Here is a 20427-nt window from a genome sequence, read left to right on the forward strand (position 1 = left end):
AAGATCAATATATTGTTTTTCCGTATACATTCATATATACAAAGCAGTATATATTTCACTCTTCATAAACTTGACGAGTTGACGGATAGTGTCGTTTTACGGAAGACTTACTGGTTAGTCTAAAGGTAATTGAAAAAGTTGATCTTGTTCATATAAGCTCAATTGGTCTGTAAGTCTGTAAGCTCATCGACGAGACGAATCAGACGATAAATAGATCGACACCTATTATTGGACTATATCATCGGAGAATAGCAATAAACTCTTCAAATACAACTTGGTATATCAAACCAGAATCTAACCAAAATATGAGCTTGAACTGCAAAAATTCCCTTGGAAAAAATAATAAGATAAAATTCCCATACAAAATATAATTAAGCTACATGTACTTCCTTCCTGCCTTCGCATTTGTTTAAATTACTAAATGCCTTCAAGAGTTGTTTTACTTTTCATGATAAAATTCAATGGCTAATACATAATGTGTAACGATGCCCTAAAATATTACTCCGTATATGCACTAGTTTAATTTTGGTTTGTACGGGCCATCATAAGCAAAAAAAACTACAACTACGTCAATATGAGTCATTGGCATCCTGTATGATATCCAGCTGAAGTTCATCACGCCTATTTCCGTCAGTGTTCAGCATCTACCTCATCTACGTTGACATTCTCATCGTCACTCTCATGCTGCATTACATTTAATTCACAATGGTGAGAATCCAAATCAAACATTATCGAAATCTGCAATTCACTGAAAAATTAGATCGTTTCAGTTGAATTGAGGGTAACTATTAAGGGTTGTAGGTAAAAACACTGAAAAGTAGGTGAAATTGGCGGTCATGGATAGAGGAATGAGACGAAGGGATGGTAATGCTCGTAATGGTTACCCATAAACGGGTAGTAGTTATTTCTACAATCTCCCTTTCACCATCTCATTTCTTTATTTCTAGTTTGACCCTGTGTTACTCCGATTCTCCGACACGGTGTCGTGTCTGACACGGCTATTTTGGGTGAATTTTCCTATTTTGTGGTCTAAATTGAAATTTCGAAGTGTCGTGTCGTGTCGGACATCGACACGTGTCTGACACGCGACACGGCAGTTAAGTGAAGTGTCGGAGTAACATAGGTTTGATCAGGGAAACCACAGAAAATGAATCTGCTAATGAAGGTTACAAATTCGGTCAAGAGGAAGAAACGTATAATATCGTAGCTGCTCATGGTTATTTTGGTCGATTAATCTTCCAATATGCTAGTTGCCCTTCTTTCCCCAGTAACACTTACGATCTATCTAAATGAGCCCCAAGAATTAGAATAAAGGAGTATAATCTAGGCCAATCTAGAAAAGCTCAATATAAGCACACAAGACAATAGCCGAAGGAAATGAGAGAACTCAACACAACGGAATCTAAAATAAGATTGTATTCAAACAGAGAGCACACACATTGGAATCAGTGCACAATTGACATGAAAATGCAACTATAAAGTGCACTTGGATGAACGAACCTGCGAAAAGTTATTTTGCATCTTGGAAGAAAGAGGAGGGGCTGGTAATGCCATGCCACTCTGACTAGAAGTGGTAACTTCGACGCCCTCCAGGTTGTCATCTGCCTCTGTTAGCTCAACAAAATCATCGACTGCATGAGCAGCCATACTGGTAGGTGGTACCCCAGAACGAAAAAAATTGGCCTATTCAAGAGAAAATACACACATATAAACTACAGTAGAGGTTTTTATAAGCAAGAATTTTTTCTGCATAATATTACGGGCGATTACTGATGATTATGATAGCAAGTAGAGTCACTGAAGCTCAGAATCTACTTCTAGAAGGTATACATTCTACAATGTCATGCGCCTACTCCAGCCTGGATCAAGATACTACTTTGAGGGTAAAATCCTTCAACTAAACATCAGATAAACAGATGAGTGCTAGTTTGTTGAACTAGCGAGGAATTACGTTCAGCAAAGTAAACCAAGCAATTAAGTAGCTTCCAGTCACGACAACACAAACGAGGTTCTTCCATGGCAGGTACATGTTAGAAAGCATGATGCATACACATTTTCAAGGAACTGTAACATTAGTCCATGTCAAAAGAGAAGGAATAAGAACGCTTCAATCGTAAATGATGGGAAAGTCAGAAACACAATTTCATGCAGTTAAACAGAATTGAGCAAGTACAAACATGAGGGGACATGAATGAAAGCATCAGACAACCAAGAGTTGAAATTAAAAGGATAAATGATACCTTATCTGAAGATACATAGCACTTTGAAGCATCTTTCCGACGTATGGACTTGCTTTCACGAGACGGACGTCCTGTCTCTTCTCTCCTGTTATCTAATTTAGCATCTTTTCCACTGTCGAGGTGTAAATGTGAACTCCTAACAGGAACCTCAACATTAGCTCCATGTCCTCTGACATTGTTCCCTGCAATCCAATAAGCCAAAATCAATTGAAGAGATCTCTAGAAATAGAAGTGTATTGTTTGTTTATTTAAGGTTAGTTCTCAACTACAATGTTTTATCTAATAATGACAATACATTAGCGTCAATATCAGTAGAGACTTCATTTATATTCGTATTGCCTTAAGCAGGCTCTCACTCAAAGCAGGGTAAAGCGGAACAAGTGTATGTAGCATTTATCCTCCAATTTAGAAAGGTCGTTCCTAGATGACCGACATTTGGAATCCGGTCATCACAACCAAAGAGAAGTCTAGCAAAAGTTGGCAGGGTCAGGGCCTTTCTCGCTGGGCGAGCGCACCCGATATTGACCTGTCTAAACAAACTAAATTAAAGATACTACTTGAATAACTTAAACTGCTAACTGAAAGCATGAATTTTACCAGGTTTACTGCCTTGTGGAACTTCCGTGCTACAAGTCAACGGTCTCTTCCTAAGAGTTACAGAATCCTTCAAGTCTGCAATTTCCTCATCGCTAATAATATTGACATTCAAATTATCTTCACTGCCATCAATTTGGGTAGCATTTTTACCAAGCTCCTCCACAAGCTCCTCAAATTGAAGTTGTGACCTAGATAAGCATGGCTAGAGAGTATAAGACCGCTAAACAAACACCAACTCTTATACTCTGAATCCTAATTTAGCTAGAAGAGTCATCAGAACATATTTTCAGTTAACACGGCATTCCCTCCTCCCAAATACAAGAATATCAAGTCATTTAGGCAGAACTTACTTCTTCACTTGATCTTTCAGCCTGGAGTGATGAGCATGTGCTCTAATCAACGTCTTAATTTTAGAATTCACCCTACAAACCATCACTCCAAAGATGAGGATAAGTTTAGATTTGATATAGAAGTAGTACGTAGGCAATAAGATCTAGAACTTGTAAACAGCATTGTCACCTTTTAAACTTGTCTTTTTCTTCCGACAGCTGAGCCTCAAGATCCATGATTCTAGAAGAAAGACTATCTGCTTCTTGTACCCGCTCTTCCAGTTGAATCTATAAAACGGATAAATACAGTCAATACAGCTAAAGCATCTGCATTTATTGATGATTATCCATCTCTCATTTTGTAGATGGGTGTCAGACCTGTCAGTGTGTCACATCCAAGGTGTCTTTTCATTTACGCCTTTACGGGCTTCGCCCCCATGGTTTCTTTATATAGATGGCCGTCACCTCTATGATATGTTTTTGTACATGGGCGTCACCCCCAGGGACGAAGCTAGGACAAAATTCTGACCGGGGCCGATATGATCCATTTTGTTGGTATCTATACTCATTTATCATAGACCTCGCACTTTTATTTAACATTATCGATATTTGTTACTCCCTATTAGGATAAACAAATGATTGGAACGAGGGTGTAATATTTTTAGATTACTATATTAAACACATATTAAAATACTTAAATTATACGAGTACATATTTTTTCTTCGATAAATTTACTCCGTGCTATTCAAATATTTGTGCTATTCAAATTTACCCCATTTTGTCGATAGATTACTATAAAATGGTTTATATAATTTATTTAAGGTGAGATGGTTAAAATTGCAAAATTATTAACTATACAAGGACCACTCGCAACGATAAAAATTGTTCTATGCTATTCAAATACTCGTATTATGTAAATATTTATTTATTAGTTACAAGAATTATTGTTGACAAAAATCAATGTTAATAAAATATAATAATGGTCAAGGATGAAGTATAACATGAGACAAAATAAGAAATTTTTTAAAAAAACCAAAATAAAAAAAGGCTCTCTCTCGGATCCGAACTCCGCTTGTCTAGCAATACTGCACCATTGTCTACAATATTACAAGTTATACCACTACACCAAACACTTGCCAACTGCTTATTCACTACTTGTTTGAGTATTATATTCTTTTGGAGTCTGCCCGGGCCATGGCCCATCCGGCCCAGGCGTAGCTCCGTACCTTGTCACCCCCTTAGTGTAATAGTGTCCCTTAATCCACATTATATCTTATGAAAAACACTACTGTCCAACAAGAAGCAAAATTGTAACTCTTAACAGGAAAAGGAAGAAAATTTTACCATAGCTTTGGTGAGATACCCTACTCAACTAAACGCCCACCCTACCCTCCCCACGAAACTAAAAGAGAAAACAACAGAAGGAGCGAATAAAAAAACATGAGAGGCAGTGTAATGGTTCATGTTTGGGATAGCAAGAAAGCAATTGATATGAAAAGAAAGTGATAAGAAAATCATAGGTTATTTATAGAATCAGGCCCTTACATTGCGGTCACAACTGCGATTCATAAACATGGAGAGAAAAATTTGAGAACACAGAAATTAACCATACCAGTTTACAAAGAAAGAAGACCCAACCTTAAGCTGACTTTTTTGGTCAAGAAGCATGTCAACTTCATATTGGACTTGCTGCAGCTGCAAGTTTGACATGAAAATAGGGTTTATACTTTATATACTTCACGTTCAATTTAACACATAAAAGGAATACGGGAGAAGGAATGAGAGTTCCAAAATAAATAAATACATGTTTATTAAAGTCCATGTCACACCTCTTCTGGAACAGTACTTTTGAAATCTGAGGCTACAAGCTTCTTATCTTTGTTCCTGTCTGGTGTTCCTTCTGGACTTCTGAAAGTCCTTTGAAAGTCATCATGGCCATCCATATCCAAATGCGTCCTATATTTTCTATCATCACAAATTGAAAAGAACATCATTGGAAAACCACTCATTATATTAATTGCATAAAAAGACCAGTGTATGCTTCTTTTTCAGAGCAGAGAATAATGTAACTGCATAAAAGAAGAAAGATAAAGCAAAGGAGGGGCCTAAACGACCGGTGGGGTCCTAGTGCCTTGCACAGTTGCCCCGATGCAAGGATGTAAAGATAGGAGTATATAAATTTTGTTGCAACTATCTAGGAAAAGCATGAAATACTATGATGTCAAATGTGGCTATGGATTTCATCGTTCAGAACACCAAAGAAGCGACATCATGACAATATTACATTTTTTAAGCCAGCATCAAAACATTCAATTTTTTCCACTCTCTCAATTTTGAGGCAAACACATGTCAAACAACATACACAGTATGGTCATATAAAGTGAAGAACCAGTGTAGCATCTATCCATCATGGCATCATTGACACAGAGAGACATTACAATAAAGCACCAGGCAACTAAGAATGATCCAATAGAAAATGAATTTCCACAACTTACCTCCTTTTATGGGGAGGCGGAGGGCTAAATCCTGCAAATGATTCAAGAGTAGAATAATAAGCAGCAAGAAATTTGGAAAACCTTGACACTTAGATGGCACTGAAACATTTAAGTTCATAATTGATAAAATATCCAGTAATATACGACTATCCCAGAAGATAATTTATACATCTAAGACTCTTTCTGAATTCAGGGTAAAAGATCAGTTAGAGCACAAAATGTACGAGATACTAGTATGCAATAGCAAACACAGTATTAACATTCAGCATCATGGCCGATTTATAAGGTTTTTGAGGGTTACCAATAATAATAATATTAATAATACAGAAAACGCATGCTTACTTCTAAAAGCACGTGGGCCTCTTGAGTCTCTTCCTGGAGAATACCTAGCCTCTGGAGAGCGCTTCCGGTCCAGCTTGTTCCTCAAATCATCACCTCTGTTACCTCGCCGCTCTGGATAGCAAATTCAGTATATATAAATACACGTGATAGAGGCCAACTAGCAGCAGAGTACCATGAACTACTGTAAAGCCAACCTTACCCTCCCATGGAATGATAACAGTAACACAATAATGAACAGAAATAGTGCGTCCTTTGCATGTCGAATAGGAAACATATACATCACCAGCACATAGCGCTTAGATACAAATACGCGTGAATCTGATCATATATGAAGTGCACACGTGATACATGAAGAGAGTAACGAATAAAAGGCAGAAGGGTGCCTGTCTTCAGAGAAGCCTCCAAACATCATATATCGGATGAATGTCTCCTTGGTGGCTCATATATGGAGAAACTAACAGTAAATGTATTGAACTAATCCCACGTGTCTGTGATAAAACCTTGCACTCCTTCGTATGAAAATTCTAAACCATTGGGAGCTCAACATGTAGATGGAATCCTCAAATAAATACCATAAGCTCTTCTGACATCAACATGAAAAAGATTAATAAGAGCAGCACCCCCGAAATTGTTCCATACTGGGGAAAAACATTTGATATTTGGAATCTTGGTCCTTCAAACATCACTGAGTTTCACTGATATAAGATGATGGCTGAGTAAAAGATTATCCAATTCCAGGAATCATATCCAATATTAGCTTTAGCAATGATATATCCAGCATCATACTTTTTTCACATGATGAGCCTAAAGCCATCAGCTGACAGAAATCCTACTGATTTACCAACTGCAGTCCTGCTATAACATGGCAATTTCTTAAGACAAGTTTAACATCTCTATAAAAAGAGACAGCTAATTACGGTTGTTCTTCTGAACCTCTGTCACATTCACCCATCAAACGAGATATGATAGAGGTAGTTCTACAGAGCTTATTCAACACATGTAACGCCATGGTATATAATCCTTTACTTCATGTACGCAAACAAAAATCTGAGGGTGGTCACACATGAAAGCCCAATGAAAACCCCTTAACAAGTAGGTCATATAATACAGGAGTGTTAAAAAAAAGGAAGGTTCCCAATAAGGAGCCTACAAATCTACAATAAATGCTTTGCCTGATGAGAACAATGTTAGCAAAAATATTCATACTCATGCATACAGAATCTATGTAAATAGCAACTTAAAATGAATATTCACATGCACGGATGCACCTCACCTTGCAGTAAATCCTAACTTACGAGCAACAATTAGGTAACACTTATCATTTAATGGCGCTGAAGTGTTTGAAAGCTCATATCAGCAAAAAAGAAAAGAGAGAAAAATGAATACAAAGATCCTCAATGAACCCTAGAAGCAAAGTAAAAGACTCAGTCACCTATAAAAGGTATTTCTATTTTTATTAACAGCTCCGGTTAGTCGGAAAAAAATAAAATAATGATTATGTATCCAACTGATTACTGACAACTAACTCTGTAGAATAAGCATTGTAGAAGATATCAACCTCATCATATAATTCTAGGTACATTTGGTTGGGTGTCATAACCATGACAATATACTGGAATCAGTCAGTTTATTTGTCATCAGGTGAAAATAAAAGGGGATGTAAAGGACCAACCGCTAAAGAAGTGTAACTGAATGGGAAGTAGACAAACCTACAACGGACATTAAAATTAGATTCCTCGCATACCACTCTTCTAATTTACTCCTCATTTATCTATTCATTCCCTTCTAAGAGCTTGCTTTGACTGGGATGATCTTGAGTGAAATAGTTATGGTGGTAATCGATGAATGTCTCACTAAGCTGGTTGCGTTTTTTCTTAATTGTGAAAGGGCAGTCATTCGATGCAATTCTCGATGTAATTTCCTGGGTTATTGGGACCTCTTTGTGTTGCTACGATAGGGGTAAGGTTGCGTATATACGTCTCCCCTTTCCCTACCATGCAATTTGCGTGAGCCCTTGAGACACTTAGGTAATGTTGTTGTTATTAGTAATGGAGATGATACAAGGGAATAAAAAGAGTAATAGTGCCACAGGACGAGAAGAGGCTGTAGAGGGACTCTCACTATTGCATGAGTGTGATGCATTACGTAAGGGGGGACGATACAAGGGAATAAAAAGAGTAATAGTGCCACATAGAGAGGTACAATCGTACAATTAGTTACCCATCTCCCCTTAGGTAATGCATCACACTCATGCGATAGTGAGAGTTCCTCTACAGCCTCTTCTCGTCCTGTCACCACCCCTTCATCTTTCCTTCCCCGTCATCATTCATCCTCCTATCATCGCCTAACAATTACACTCAACCCAAATGATCCACAAATAACATTTATCGCATTACAATCGCGGTCAAACTCAACTAACCATACACTCGGTTATACCCCCAACACAACTCAACAACTAACAACGACCTACATTTCTCATAACAACTCTTGGATATTGTAACTCGTCCAACACAAGATTTTAATTTGGATTGTTACATGTGTTAATGATGCACTTGTAACATTATGTGATGTTATATGAATGCATTCATTTGTTTAACATTTACATGAAAAACATATGAATTGTTTTAATTCATATGTGTATACAATGTAAGGTGATTTATGATGGGTAGTTGTAACGTCACTTTTACGTGGCTATATAAAGGATGTCAAATCCTTTGGAAAACAGTATCTCACAACAAATATCAAACAAGGTGACTTAGCTTGGTAGAAAATAGTAAGTCGGGTTTGAGGGTGAGAGGCATTATAACGGGTGCTATAATACAATAATTTAGGAGGTTACTCTAGGGGTGATATTAGTGGCACTGACTAATATTACAGGAGGGCTAGAACAATTTTATATTATTGTGGGTTTCGAATTGGTATTAATTCGGGACGGTTACGTTGTACTGGTACTATATTATTATAGTGGATTCTAGTCGATTTGGCTAATGGGTTTTACTTCCAGTTTGGAATGTTTTGCCCTGGGTTTGACCCTAAAATACCGTCTCATCTTATTACTCCTTACATCTAGGTTTACTTGTCGATTGGTTGCTTGGCGCTAATTTCCCAACAACAACCACCACATAAACCATACATTTCCGCAACACAACCATACATATATCCAACAACAAATGCAACATTCAAGTAAGAAAAACACAATTTACAACCAAAATCTCAATAATACGATCAAATACATATGAAAAAGCAGAGAAAAACACGATACCGGCGAAAGAACCCGGAAAATGATGAAGTTCATTGTTTCCATGAGCAAAAGTACAAGTTTGACGATCACAACGACCTCTTTGATAAAGAAAACATAACTTCGTCTTGAAAGGTCTCGTTTCCACCATTACTGAAGCAAAACGAAGGAATTAACGGTAAATAAATCACGGAAAAATACGAAAAATACCTGCAAAATTGGAGATAAATACTTTGTTAGTTGTTACTTACTGTGTGAATTAATGAACAATATTATACGAAGTACCAATTACAATTTTACAATGCAGAAATTGAAACGATAAATTAGGGTTGATAAATTGCTTACCGAAGGTTACGAATTGGGAATTTTGGGAGGTTGTTTTTTCCGTTGTTGTTATTACGAGTATAACGGTGAGTGAGTGGATGGAGTTACGAAGGGCGAGTATCTGAATTCGTACACGAATTTGAACCTTGGATATTCAGGTCATTTCTTTTCGATCAAGTCGAGTCTTTTTCGGGCATATCATTTTGCTAAATCCCGCACATTTTTTAGCAATAATAGGTCTTGGTATAAACGGGTGGGGCGAACAAACGGGTAAAAACCTTTAATAAAATTGGTGGGGGGACAAGGTGGGGCACCCCATGTACTTCCCACTTTATGGCAAATGGGTATTTTGTGAGGCAAAATGGTATCCGTCTATACGTATAGACGGATAGTGTCCGTCTATAATGAGAATTTGTGTTTTAGCAAAAGGTGTGCGGAATATTAGGGCGGAGTGTGTGGGATTTAGTAAAAAAATGTGCGGGATTTAGCAATTGCGTTGCTAAATTCCGCTTATCAATTTACTCAATTTCGTAGTTAAGACGAAAGGTAATTATGGAATGTCAAGGGTAAAATAAACGGGATTTAGTAAGTTCCAAGTTTTTTTTGGCATTACTTATATTTTAGTGTTAGTTTTTGACAAATGTAAGTTGTTTTAGGTCGGTAAGGCCATTTTTAGTCGGGGTATTTTATATTTTTGTTGTTTGAGATTGATTATTTCAGATTGAGCCGACAAAGCTCGTGTACAAGTTCGGTTGGTTTGGTGAATAAAAGTTTCGGGTCTTATTGGGCTTTGTTATTCGAAACTCACTATGGCTGGTCAAAATACTTGAAACTGAATTTTGATCGGACTTGATTTGATATTGAAATTAGTCTTTGTACCCACGAAAATTGTACCCATAGACGGTTCTAAATGATGATTCATGTTAGTCGACCCTAAATCATTTTGAGAATAAGGCTCTGTTGTTGTTGTTGATGTTGTAATGTTTGTTTAAGGTTTGATGATTTTGCGACTAGTCGAACGTTGTTGTGAGAGGTTTGATGTGCAAAGCTACGATGCAATTTGTGCTAGGATGAAAGTTCGCGGAGATTTAGTATTATTATGAATATACGGCGAAGTTTCAAGGATGTTAGACATCGTTAAGAGAGAGGGTCATCGACAACGAACACGATTTCAAAAGCCCTGAGAATGCCTTATGAGTTAATTTTGGTATTGCCTAAGCTAATCTTTGGCTGGTTTATATGTAATGTTTTACCTTGTTAGAAGTTGGGTTCAACATAAAGGCTATGTTAGGGATGTGATATTAAGCATCAACGGTTGTTGTAGCGATCTGACACAAGTAATGTATGTGTGTAGATACCCTGTATAATTTAGTATTGGCTCCTTCAAATCACTAGCCCGATTCAAGTAATTAATCAATCAGAGGAATAACAAACCAAGCTGAAACCGTGTGGTCGCACACACTTTGGCAATGACCGCTGCATTCCCGGTGGCATGCCCTGTTGCCCACAATGTACAACTCTAAACACGGTTATAATTCTATAACCATCAAGTGGTTTGTTAGTCGCAAAATATAGGTTTTTACGTAGTCCTCCATTTTGATTTTTGACCAAGACAATGACAAAATAAAAGTTAAAGTATAACATCTAATCTAAACCAATCAATCAAAAATTTAAACTTCAAAACTTATCATAATAACTAATCCTTTCATATTCTAAAGTCGGTTCGAATGATTAAGCCCTAACATCAATCATCTATGATCAATCTACCAAATTTATTTTACTATATCACTTATGTACATAAAACTGAACGATCAAATTGAACCCTTAATAATTTAGGGTACTTGCTAAATTCCCAGTAAGTGGATTTATACATCCGATGTACTACCACAAATTTTATACTTTCTGAACATTATAATAAAGTTTTTGAGCTTTGTTTTAAAAATTATGAGTTTTACTATAAAGTTTTTGAGTTCATTTACTAAAATATTAAGCTCAAAAAAATTACAATAAAACTCAAAAACATTACATACAAACTTACTTAAATTTGAGTTTTGACGGAAAAAAAATTAAAATTTAACTTATAAACTTTAATAAACTCAGAAAAAATATACATATGCTAAAAAACAAATAAAGTTTGAGGTAATAAGCTCAGAAAAAATACAAAAATGCTCAAAAATAAGTAAAATCTAAGGTAATACATCTGATATATGTTTTTTTTTCTCCTAAATTCCACACACCAATTTAACAAATTACAATAATTTAATGAGAAACCGTCCTGGATTCCAAATATTTGGATCCTTTTCACCCAACTTTCCTTCAAAAAGTTAAATCCAAGTACTCCAAAACAGCAAGTAGAGCATTAGAATTCAGAGCTAGTGTAAGCAAGAAAAAAAGCACAGAGGTAACACCACAGTCCACAGGTGACGAATTTACAGCTGATTTGACCGTTACAGCTGAAAAGCAGTGAGCAAGAAACAACAATGGAGAGCAGTGAAGAAGAAGATGATTTCTCATACCATGAAGGAATCATCCCTCAATCTAAGATCAACTCTCTCTATCAATCCCATACTGAAAAGGTCTGCTACAATTCTTTCTTATTTTTTTAAATTTCAATTTTTATTCCTTTTTACAATTAAAGCTTCACAAGGGTAAGGCTACGTACATCCGAGTTCCGACCCGACCTTACCGCGTAATTTGCGGGAGTCATTGAGGCATTGGGTTAATTGTTGTTGGACAATTAATGGTTTTAGCTGATACAGCTGAATTATGTCTGTATTTTTCTGGGTTTTGAGTTTTATAGTGATTAAACAATTAAAGCTTCTGTTTTTTCTTGTTTGAATGATTAAAGCTTCAATTTTTAGTACTCTATCATGTTGTTTTAAGCTGATACAGCTGAATTATGTCTGCATTTTTCTGGGTTTTGAGTTTTATAATGATTAAACAATTAAAGCTTCTATTTTTTCTTGTTTGAATGATTAAAGCTTCAATTTTTAGTACTCTATCATGTTGTTTTAAGCTGATACTGCTGAATTATATCTGCATTTTTCTGGGTTTTGAGTTTGAATTATTATTTTGTTGATTTCATAGTGATTAATGTTTTCTCTTTTTCCTTTTTACTGAACAATCAAAGCTTCAATTTTTACTTTGATTGAATAATTAAAGTTTCGATTTTTACTAGTTTACCATCTTGCTTTTAGCTGATACAGCTGAGTAACTGAGTTATGTCTGCACTTTTCTGGGTTCAAGTTTGATTTCATGTTAAGTTGGTTTTAATCCGTTTAGCTCGATATTTTTGCTGGTTTGTACGAACCTCCTTTCGCGAGTAATACCCAATTGGCCGGGTTTTCATGTAATGCTTCCTGACTTCCCTAATTTGTATGTTATTGAGCAGTGGCCCATCCAGGATTTGTAGTTAGGGGTGAAATATTATCGAAAAAAGTAAACCCGTAAAAAGATCATTTTAACTATAAATTTCTAAAATCTTATTGTTCAGGGGCGATCGCCTCCTAGTTCCCCCACTGATATGACCTAGGATGCACTTGGGGTTACTGCAATGGCCAAGTATATCTAACGAGGGCAGTGGGAAGTGGGAACCATTCTCTGAAATTTTGATGATGTATTACCTGAAATACTGAAAAGTTTCTTCCTTTTAATGGAAATGGCTGACAGAAACAAGCACGCCGTTTATTCTCTTTGTCTTTCGACACTCCTCCAGAGAAATGCATCAAATATAATACTGTTTGACTGTTTGTTATTACCGTGACCTGACTATTATTTTCTTTCTGTACTGTTTTTGTCCTTTTTTTTTCACGGTGCATTATTCTTACACTTGATGCTCATTAATTGTTGAAGGGGATCAGAAAACTGTGTTGTGAGTTGTTGGATCTGAAAGATTCTGTGGAAAATTTATGCGGGAATACTAGAGCAAAATATTTGGCTTTTTTGAGGTAACGTACGAATCCCTTGTCATTTATCCATGCATAGTTAGATGGTTGATGGTATATAGCTATAGCTGCAATATTCCTTAGAGCATTTTGTTTGTCGTTTCTAAATTCAGAAATTTTCATGTTATACTTCGTGGGTAGACATAAACCACCTACCTGCTTCAGATACTTGGTCCTTTAGAATAGCAGGAAACCTTGTTTCATATCATGTATGATCGTTAAGATTTTGTCGTAGCCAAATCTGTAGTATAGTGTTATTGCATTATGATTCTATTGCCGTTTTGCTAAGATGAGTTAGTGATGGAGACACTGGGAGCATTCGACAATATTGGACTATTCTTTTGTCATACCCTTTCGGGTTTGGTTGGAGGGGATTCTAGGTGATAGCTTGTCAGTGTGGCATACTGACTCTTTCCATGTAAGAGAAACTATATAACTTAAGAAATATTTAACGAGTAGATGGCTCAATCAGAGGCAAGAACTCTTCACATCAGTTAGACCATGAAGGATTTCTGTGAAGAACAACCTATAGTAAAGTTGTCAAGGATTTCTGAGATCCTTATATGATTGATTTAGGTCAGATCTTTTTCCCTAAACACCGACATTTTAATGGCTTTTCTTATTCTTATAGTACTGTGAAGCATGTTAGGATGTTTGCCATGCTATTTTATTTGAACAGTCTACATTTTTGGACACATCTGCGTTTTTATCTTAACTTCTTTAAAAAAAATTCTGACAAAAACTTATTTAAATACAAATAAATCTCATTATTTGCAAGATTTTTCATTGAATAAACGTGACACAAACAGTCCTAGATCTTTTCTGGTTGTGGCACATGGCAATTATCATTCCCTGAACACTGATATGAGACGGTAAACTTATCTCTCTTCATTCTGGGAATGAATTGTCCCCTTCTTATCCATAGCATTTCAAACATGTGACAGTGGTAATTTCGGTAGCATCAGTCGAGTCTTCAGTCGCCTAGGCTCCTAGCCTAAAATTGACTTTGATTCTTCTCATCTGAAGCTAAATTTCATGATGCTTCATTTCACTCATTGTCTAAAGGTTATATTTATAATGTGTATTATGTATCACAGACTCTCGGAAGAAGTTGTTGAAATGGACCATGAACTAGTCGAATTAAGAAAGCACATATCCGCCCAAGGAATTCTGATACAAGATCTCGCGAATGGTGTATTTCATGAATTAGAGGAGTGGATCAAAGCTGATGATCATGAAGATCAATCTGATTCTCAACTTTATGATCTCGAAGACCTCTCTTTTAAAGACACAGATGCAAAGAGGATATTTTTGGAAAAGATTGATATCCTCTTAGCTGAGTGTAAGCTGCAGGAAGCAATGGAAGCTATGGATATCGAGGAAAGAAGTGCAGCTGAGCTGAGAAGTAATGAAGCTTCCTCTTATAAATCTGCTTTCCTAAAAAGGAAGGCCAATTTAGAGAATCAGCTAGTCAAAATTGCTGAGCAACCTTCACTTGGCGGTGCCGAGTTTAAGCAGGCGTTATACGCATTGTTAAAACTCGGGAAAGGTCCTTTAGGCCATCATATACTACTTAAGAGATATGCGTCTCGCCTCCGAAAGAGAATTGGCGCTTTTATTCCATTATGTTCTCATTTTCCTCATACATACCCAGTGACTTTGTCCAAAATTGTGTTTTCTTTTATCTCATTGGCGGCAAAAGAATCTCATTCTATTTTTGGTGACGATCCTATATATAGAAACAAAGTGGTTCAGTTGGCAGAGGAGGAAATTGAGTCTTTTGTACGAGTGGTGAAGGAAAATGGCCAGTCCTCTGACACAGTATCGGCTTTACATGCTGCTAGCGTTTGTGTTCAGGCTAGCCTCAGCAGCTGTGTAGTTCTAGAAGAACAGGGCCTCAAATTGTCTAAGTTGCTGATGATACTCTTGCAACCTTACATGGAAGAAGTGCTAGAGATGAACTTTAGACGATGTAGGCGAGTACTTTCTGACATGGCAGAAAATGAAAATATTCCCATGTTGTCTCCTCGGTTTCTTTCTCCATTGTCAGTTTTTGCCCCGTCATCTGAAAGTTCCCTCATAAGTACAGGAGTGAAATTCATCTTCCTTGTGAATGTAAGTTCCTTTGTTAACTGCACTTATTGTGTAAATAACGATTCGTAAATTTTGACTGGGAAGCTCTTGATGATCATGATTCACCTGTCCTGAGTTAGCGTAGGTAAATTATTCTTTTCACTAACAATCTTTTTGTGGTTATGAAATATGGATTTCGAAATGTGGGAAGCAAATTTATTATTATTTTTTTTTCTCGCCTTTGATTTTGCCGGAAAACCAAAACAGCCTTGTTTTTGGTTTTTATTTTGGTAATCAGAGCATCATGCATGTACAAATAGTACAGCGTAGAAAAGTGTCAGGGTTTTGGTAAGATTTTTTTGGGTGCGGATTTTAACTTTTTTTTATTAAATTCTAATCACTAATGTGACAAACGGAATTGTCTTATGATAAATAATAAAGTTCAAATTTTCCGTCAGTTGTTGTTCACCCCATCTTCAAGTTGGAAGATGTTCATATATTTCTGTGATTTGTCCCATTCTCTTATTCTCTCTTGTTGGAAATTACAGGATATAACTGAGCAGCTATCGCAGATGGCTATTATTCACTTTGGAGGAAATGTACTGAATAGAATTGTTCAGCTATTCGATATTCATGTCGACCTTCTAATAAAAGCTTTACCAAGCCCGTCAGAGGACGATGGCATGACAGAGCTAAAAGAGGTTCTTCCTTTCAAAGCTGAGACCGATTCACAACAGCTTGCACTTTTGGGAGTCGCTTATACAATTGTAGATGAGCTACTGCCAATGTCGGTATCAAAAATATGGAAAATCCATATGAGAAATAATGATGAAGGGGCTGAATTGCCTGAAAGCATCATGCCAGTTGGAGGTAATGCTGTCGAGTTCAAGGACTGGAGACGCCAGCTTCAACATTCGTTGGATAAGCTGCGAGATTATTTCTGCAGGCAATACGTTTTAAACTTTATATATTCTAGAGAAGGCAAAGCACGTCTTGATGCCAGAATTTATGTTGATGGAGAAGGGGAAGACATACATTGGTACTCTGATCCACTTCCATCACTTCCGTTCCAGGTATTTTTAAAGATTTTTTTTTTTTTTTTTTTTGGTAGAAGGGCTAATCATTTTCATATCCAATGTAGTCAAAAGATTCACTTTCGATTCCATTGATGAATCGATTCATCCTCTTTGAGGGATGATATTGTACCATGTCTTTTTTATGCGCCTTGTTAAATTGTAAATCCCTTAATAAGTAAGGTTTACATTTTGTTTTGGCGTATATCGGGGAATACGCGGATAGCCAAAGTGAATTGTCGAAGTAACATAGGTCTATTTAGCTGCAGACAGCTATATTTAGTTTTGAGGGCTCAAATTACTTTCTGTTCTCTGAATTTTCCAGCCAAACTTCGAGCTAATTTGTGACGGAACCTTTTTTTTTTTTTGGTGGCAATGGCAGGCTTTGTTTGCAAGGCTTCAACAATTAGCAGCTGTTGCCGGAGATGTGTTATTGGGGAAAGACAAACTTCAAAAAGTCCTACTTGCAAGGTTGACTGAAACAGTAGTCATGTGGCTGGCTGATGAACAAGAATTTTGGTGTGTGTTTGAGGATGAGACGGTGCCATTAAAGCCTTTTGGTTTGCAACAGGTTCTTCATCTTATCTGATCTTAGGCTTTTCATTGTGAATGAGAGACAAAAGACTTGAATTTCTGGACTCGTTTTTTCTTACTGGAAAACTTTCTGTATTTGGGTGGCAGGTTCTACTCGATAAGAATGGATAGTCGTTTCTTTGCTTAAACCTGTATATCTTTCTCGTCGTTTGAAAATATTTAGGCTTTCGTTTGTCTCTTAAATACTCCGTAGTTAAAATGGAAACGATACTACCCCTTTCACTCGGAGTCGCCCTTACTGGGTCATTCAAAGTTTCAAACAAATTTATTACATTTCCGTTTTTCTAGGTAAATTTTGACACTGAGACAATATACCCTCTGAAAGTTTGCGGTTTCCACTGTTGATGTTTTTTACTTACCCCCTGCATCCCCTTGCCATAAATTCCATTCTCTTAGAACTCGTGCCATATGCGAATGGAGAAGGCAAGTTTTTCTTACAATATTACCTTGCTGTTTGAAAAGATAATGACATATTCACTCTCGGTCACTGCAGTTGATTCTTGATATGCATTTTACCGTTGAAATTGCACGTTTTGCTGGTTATCCATCAAGACATGTCCTGCAGCTTGCATCTGGGATTATTGCTCGTGCTGTCAAAACTTTTTCGGCAAGAGGCATTGATCCTCAAAGGTATCCTTTTTACTTGCCCGATTACGTCTGAGAATTTTCACACAGACTTATTCTCATTTGTATCAATGTGGATTCTGTAGCACGCTTCCCGAGGATGAGTGGTTCTCAGAGACTGCCCGGACATCTATAAATAAACTACTGCTTGGAGTTTCTGGTTCAGAAGTATCGGAAGCAGAAGAAGAACACATCTTTTTACATGATGATCACATTGTCTCGGATTCTGATGACTCGATTTCAAGCTGTTCATCGGTTGATTCCTTCCATTCTTTTGTCTCAGCGGAAATGGGAGCCGATCCTGATGCCTAATTTTCAGCTGGGGAGTACAAACTACAATATTAAGTGCTTGGAATGTTGAATGGACTAAATTATAAGCAGAAACCCTCACAAAAACCGTATACGAGTCCTTTTCTTGTTAGAACCTCAATAGATAGATGCACTCAGAAAATGTGAAGTTCAATGTTATTACTTCTCCTAGATTATGTTATTGTGCCTCAGTATCAGAGACTAAGAAAACGGATCTGAAGTACGCGGTGATTTGGGGTACTATACATTTGGCCATTTGGGTTCCGATATGTTTCAAGAAGGAACCATAGAAACGAAGGAACCCGAGTGTGTTAACATTGGGTCATTCAAGAGTAAGAGTTAGCTTGATGCTAGCAGAATTTGAGTCACATTGGACCGATTTGAGCTTCAAATCTTTTTCATTTATGTCTCCGACACTCCGCTTGAATACAGGCCGAGTCAGTTTTACCATCCTGTAAGAAAGTTGGAAGGCAATCAAGTCGTATACGCTTTCTTTTTCGGGAACATCTTCCATAAAACAGGTTTACAATAGTTATTGTAAAACAGTTTTACGATAAAACTTGTTAAAAACGTTTTACATTCTCTCTTCGGATTGTTTCAAAGCTTGTGGAGTATGCATTATTTATCAAAATAGGGTATAATTCAGGGCCGTCTCGGAGTTTTCGGGGCCCCTGTGCGAAATCTAAAGATGAGGCCCTACATAACATTTTACGAAACTATTTTATAAAAAAAATTAAAAAAAGGGGGCCTATATAACATTTTACGAAACTGTTTTATATAAAACAATGAAAAAAAAAGACATAAATGTTGGTATTGGGTTTTGAACTTGAGTCTTGTGTTTAAAATCTACTTACTAACCACCAAGACACTAGCTTTCAATGAGTTTTTAGAGGCCCAAAGTTTATTTATCCTTACTTTACTTTGGTTTTCTGGGCCAAAAAATTTGGGGCCCTGTGCAGCCGCGCGGCCCGCACGGGCCCAAAGACGCCTCTGGTATAATTTAACCCATTTAAAGCTTAAGACAAATGTGTTCGTCCAAGGCTACTACATCCTCCTATATACTAAGGAGTCGTTTGGTTGATCAAGGAATTTAATTTTCCTAGGAACTTCAATTTCATGGGAATTAAGTTTAAATTCCATGGGAACTTCCAATGATCAAGGGGGGAGTAGGTAAGCCAATTCCTACATCATGTAAGCATTGGAAGTTTTTGGGAACTTCTAATTCCCCCATTTTTCAAAAAATATGGCAACCAAACAACCCATGTTTTTGCAATTCATGGGATTTTCCAATTCCTGTGTTTTTCAAGTGTCAACCAAACAACCCCTAAGAGAATACAAATTCTCAAATATTTTCCCTCCAAAAGGAATCTCGGTAAATAAGAAAACGTACAAATTTTTCTTTCATTACTTTTTTTTTTCTTTTATACAATCTTTTAATCACTATATAAAGTTTTCTAAACTTAATTGTAATCATTTAATTAAAATAAAACAAAACTGATATAAATATAAAAATTATAAATTTCTAAATATTTTTATTAGTGTTATTATTATATATTAGAAAATGACTTAACACATTATTACCATGTATAAAAAAAAACTATAAAAATAGTATTAGTTTAGAGTTTTAGCTTCTAATACTTACAAGTAAATATATATTCTTCCACTTTAATTTAATTTAATCTCTCTTATTCATAATGTGTAAATATTTAAATTTCATTAAAATTTATTATTTTTATTTGCTAAGCTCTCTAACATCACGATCTAAAAAAACCGTGCATTTATGCACGGGATTTACACTAGTTTGATAGACAAATGGGCATTGGCCGACATGGACTTTGGATATTTTGGCCACGTTGCCAAGGCTTGAATAACTGAAGTGACTAAATGGAGAGTTTTTAATGAATTTTGAGCATTTGAACTGTAACATGAAAGGCCCACTGGGACTCTCTATGATGGCAAATAAGACGTACCAAAATGGGTGATAATGAATTAATGATTGAGTGAGCTGGAGTTAAGATCATCTGCTTATATCTTGTTAATCGGATTAACGGATCGAATGGGACTCTGACCTGGCAAAACGGGTCATCGGGTCGAGTCAGTTCTAGTCTCTCATATTATCGGGTTATTTCAAGTCGGGTCGGATCGTTTCAGGTGTTTTTTGGGTATATTGGTCGGGTCAAGCGGATCAGATTATTCGAGTTCGGGTCATTTACGGGTTAATGACTAAACTAGAAAAAAAAGTACA

General features: G+C 36.5%; 2 protein-coding genes across 4 annotated transcripts; one reads left to right on the forward strand and one right to left on the reverse strand.

The window, feature by feature from the left end:
* Positions 1 to 309: 309 nt before the first annotated feature.
* LOC141611015 (zinc finger CCCH domain-containing protein 13) lies at positions 310 to 9740 on the reverse strand. 2 transcript variants are annotated; one of them, XM_074429409.1, is made up of 12 exons: positions 9587 to 9740; positions 9266 to 9451; positions 6004 to 6114; positions 5662 to 5692; positions 4996 to 5131; positions 4805 to 4861; positions 3357 to 3454; positions 3188 to 3259; positions 2838 to 3025; positions 2241 to 2422; positions 1501 to 1683; positions 310 to 684 (listed from the first exon to the last, which is right to left on the reverse strand). In XM_074429409.1, exons 2-12 carry the CDS (start codon positions 9390 to 9392, stop codon positions 631 to 633), a joined length of 1239 nt encoding a protein of 412 aa, XP_074285510.1. In that variant the 5' UTR covers positions 9393 to 9451; positions 9587 to 9740; the 3' UTR covers positions 310 to 630. The 2 variants fall into 2 exon arrangements, with proteins under 2 accessions (XP_074285510.1, XP_074285511.1); XM_074429410.1 differs by having other exon boundaries at positions 9266 to 9394; positions 9587 to 9707.
* Positions 9741 to 11787: 2047 nt separating this feature from the next.
* On the forward strand, positions 11788 to 18451 carry LOC141611016 (exocyst complex component EXO84C). Of its 2 annotated transcripts, none has more exons than XM_074429411.1 (7): positions 11788 to 12141; positions 13418 to 13512; positions 14607 to 15624; positions 16131 to 16655; positions 17038 to 17226; positions 17743 to 17879; positions 17960 to 18451. In XM_074429411.1, exons 1-7 carry the CDS (start codon positions 12046 to 12048, stop codon positions 18183 to 18185), a joined length of 2286 nt encoding a protein of 761 aa, XP_074285512.1. In that variant the 5' UTR covers positions 11788 to 12045; the 3' UTR covers positions 18186 to 18451. The 2 variants fall into 2 exon arrangements, with proteins under 2 accessions (XP_074285512.1, XP_074285513.1); XM_074429412.1 differs by having other exon boundaries at positions 13426 to 13512.
* The last annotated feature ends 1976 nt before the right edge of the window (positions 18452 to 20427 follow it).

Source organism: Silene latifolia, chromosome 11 (assembly GCF_048544455.1).
Source record: "Silene latifolia isolate original U9 population chromosome 11, ASM4854445v1, whole genome shotgun sequence".
Classification (NCBI taxonomy): Eukaryota; Viridiplantae; Streptophyta; class Magnoliopsida; order Caryophyllales; family Caryophyllaceae; genus Silene; species Silene latifolia.

What these genes read in the sequence shown, in the direction of transcription:
- LOC141611015 (XM_074429409.1), bottom strand. Translation starts at nt 9,392, where the DNA reads ATGGTGGAAACGAGACCTTTCAAGACGAAGTTATGTTTTCTTTATCAA. An exon ending in TTTTCCGGGTTCTTTCGCCG is followed by an intron (nt 6,115 to 9,265) that starts GTATCGTGTTTT and finishes TTTGCTATCCAG; the next exon opens with AGCGGCGAGGTAACAGAGGT. An exon ending in TCCACAAGGCAGTAAACCTG is followed by an intron (nt 2,423 to 2,837) that starts GTAAAATTCATG and finishes ATTGGATTGCAG; the next exon opens with GGAACAATGTCAGAGGACAT.
- LOC141611016 (XM_074429411.1), top strand. Translation starts at nt 12,046, where the DNA reads ATGGAGAGCAGTGAAGAAGAAGATGATTTCTCATACCATGAAGGAATC. An exon ending in ATCAATCCCATACTGAAAAG is followed by an intron (nt 12,142 to 13,417) that starts GTCTGCTACAAT and finishes TAATTGTTGAAG; the next exon opens with GGGATCAGAAAACTGTGTTG. An exon ending in TTCCATCACTTCCGTTCCAG is followed by an intron (nt 16,656 to 17,037) that starts GTATTTTTAAAG and finishes TGGCAATGGCAG; the next exon opens with GCTTTGTTTGCAAGGCTTCA.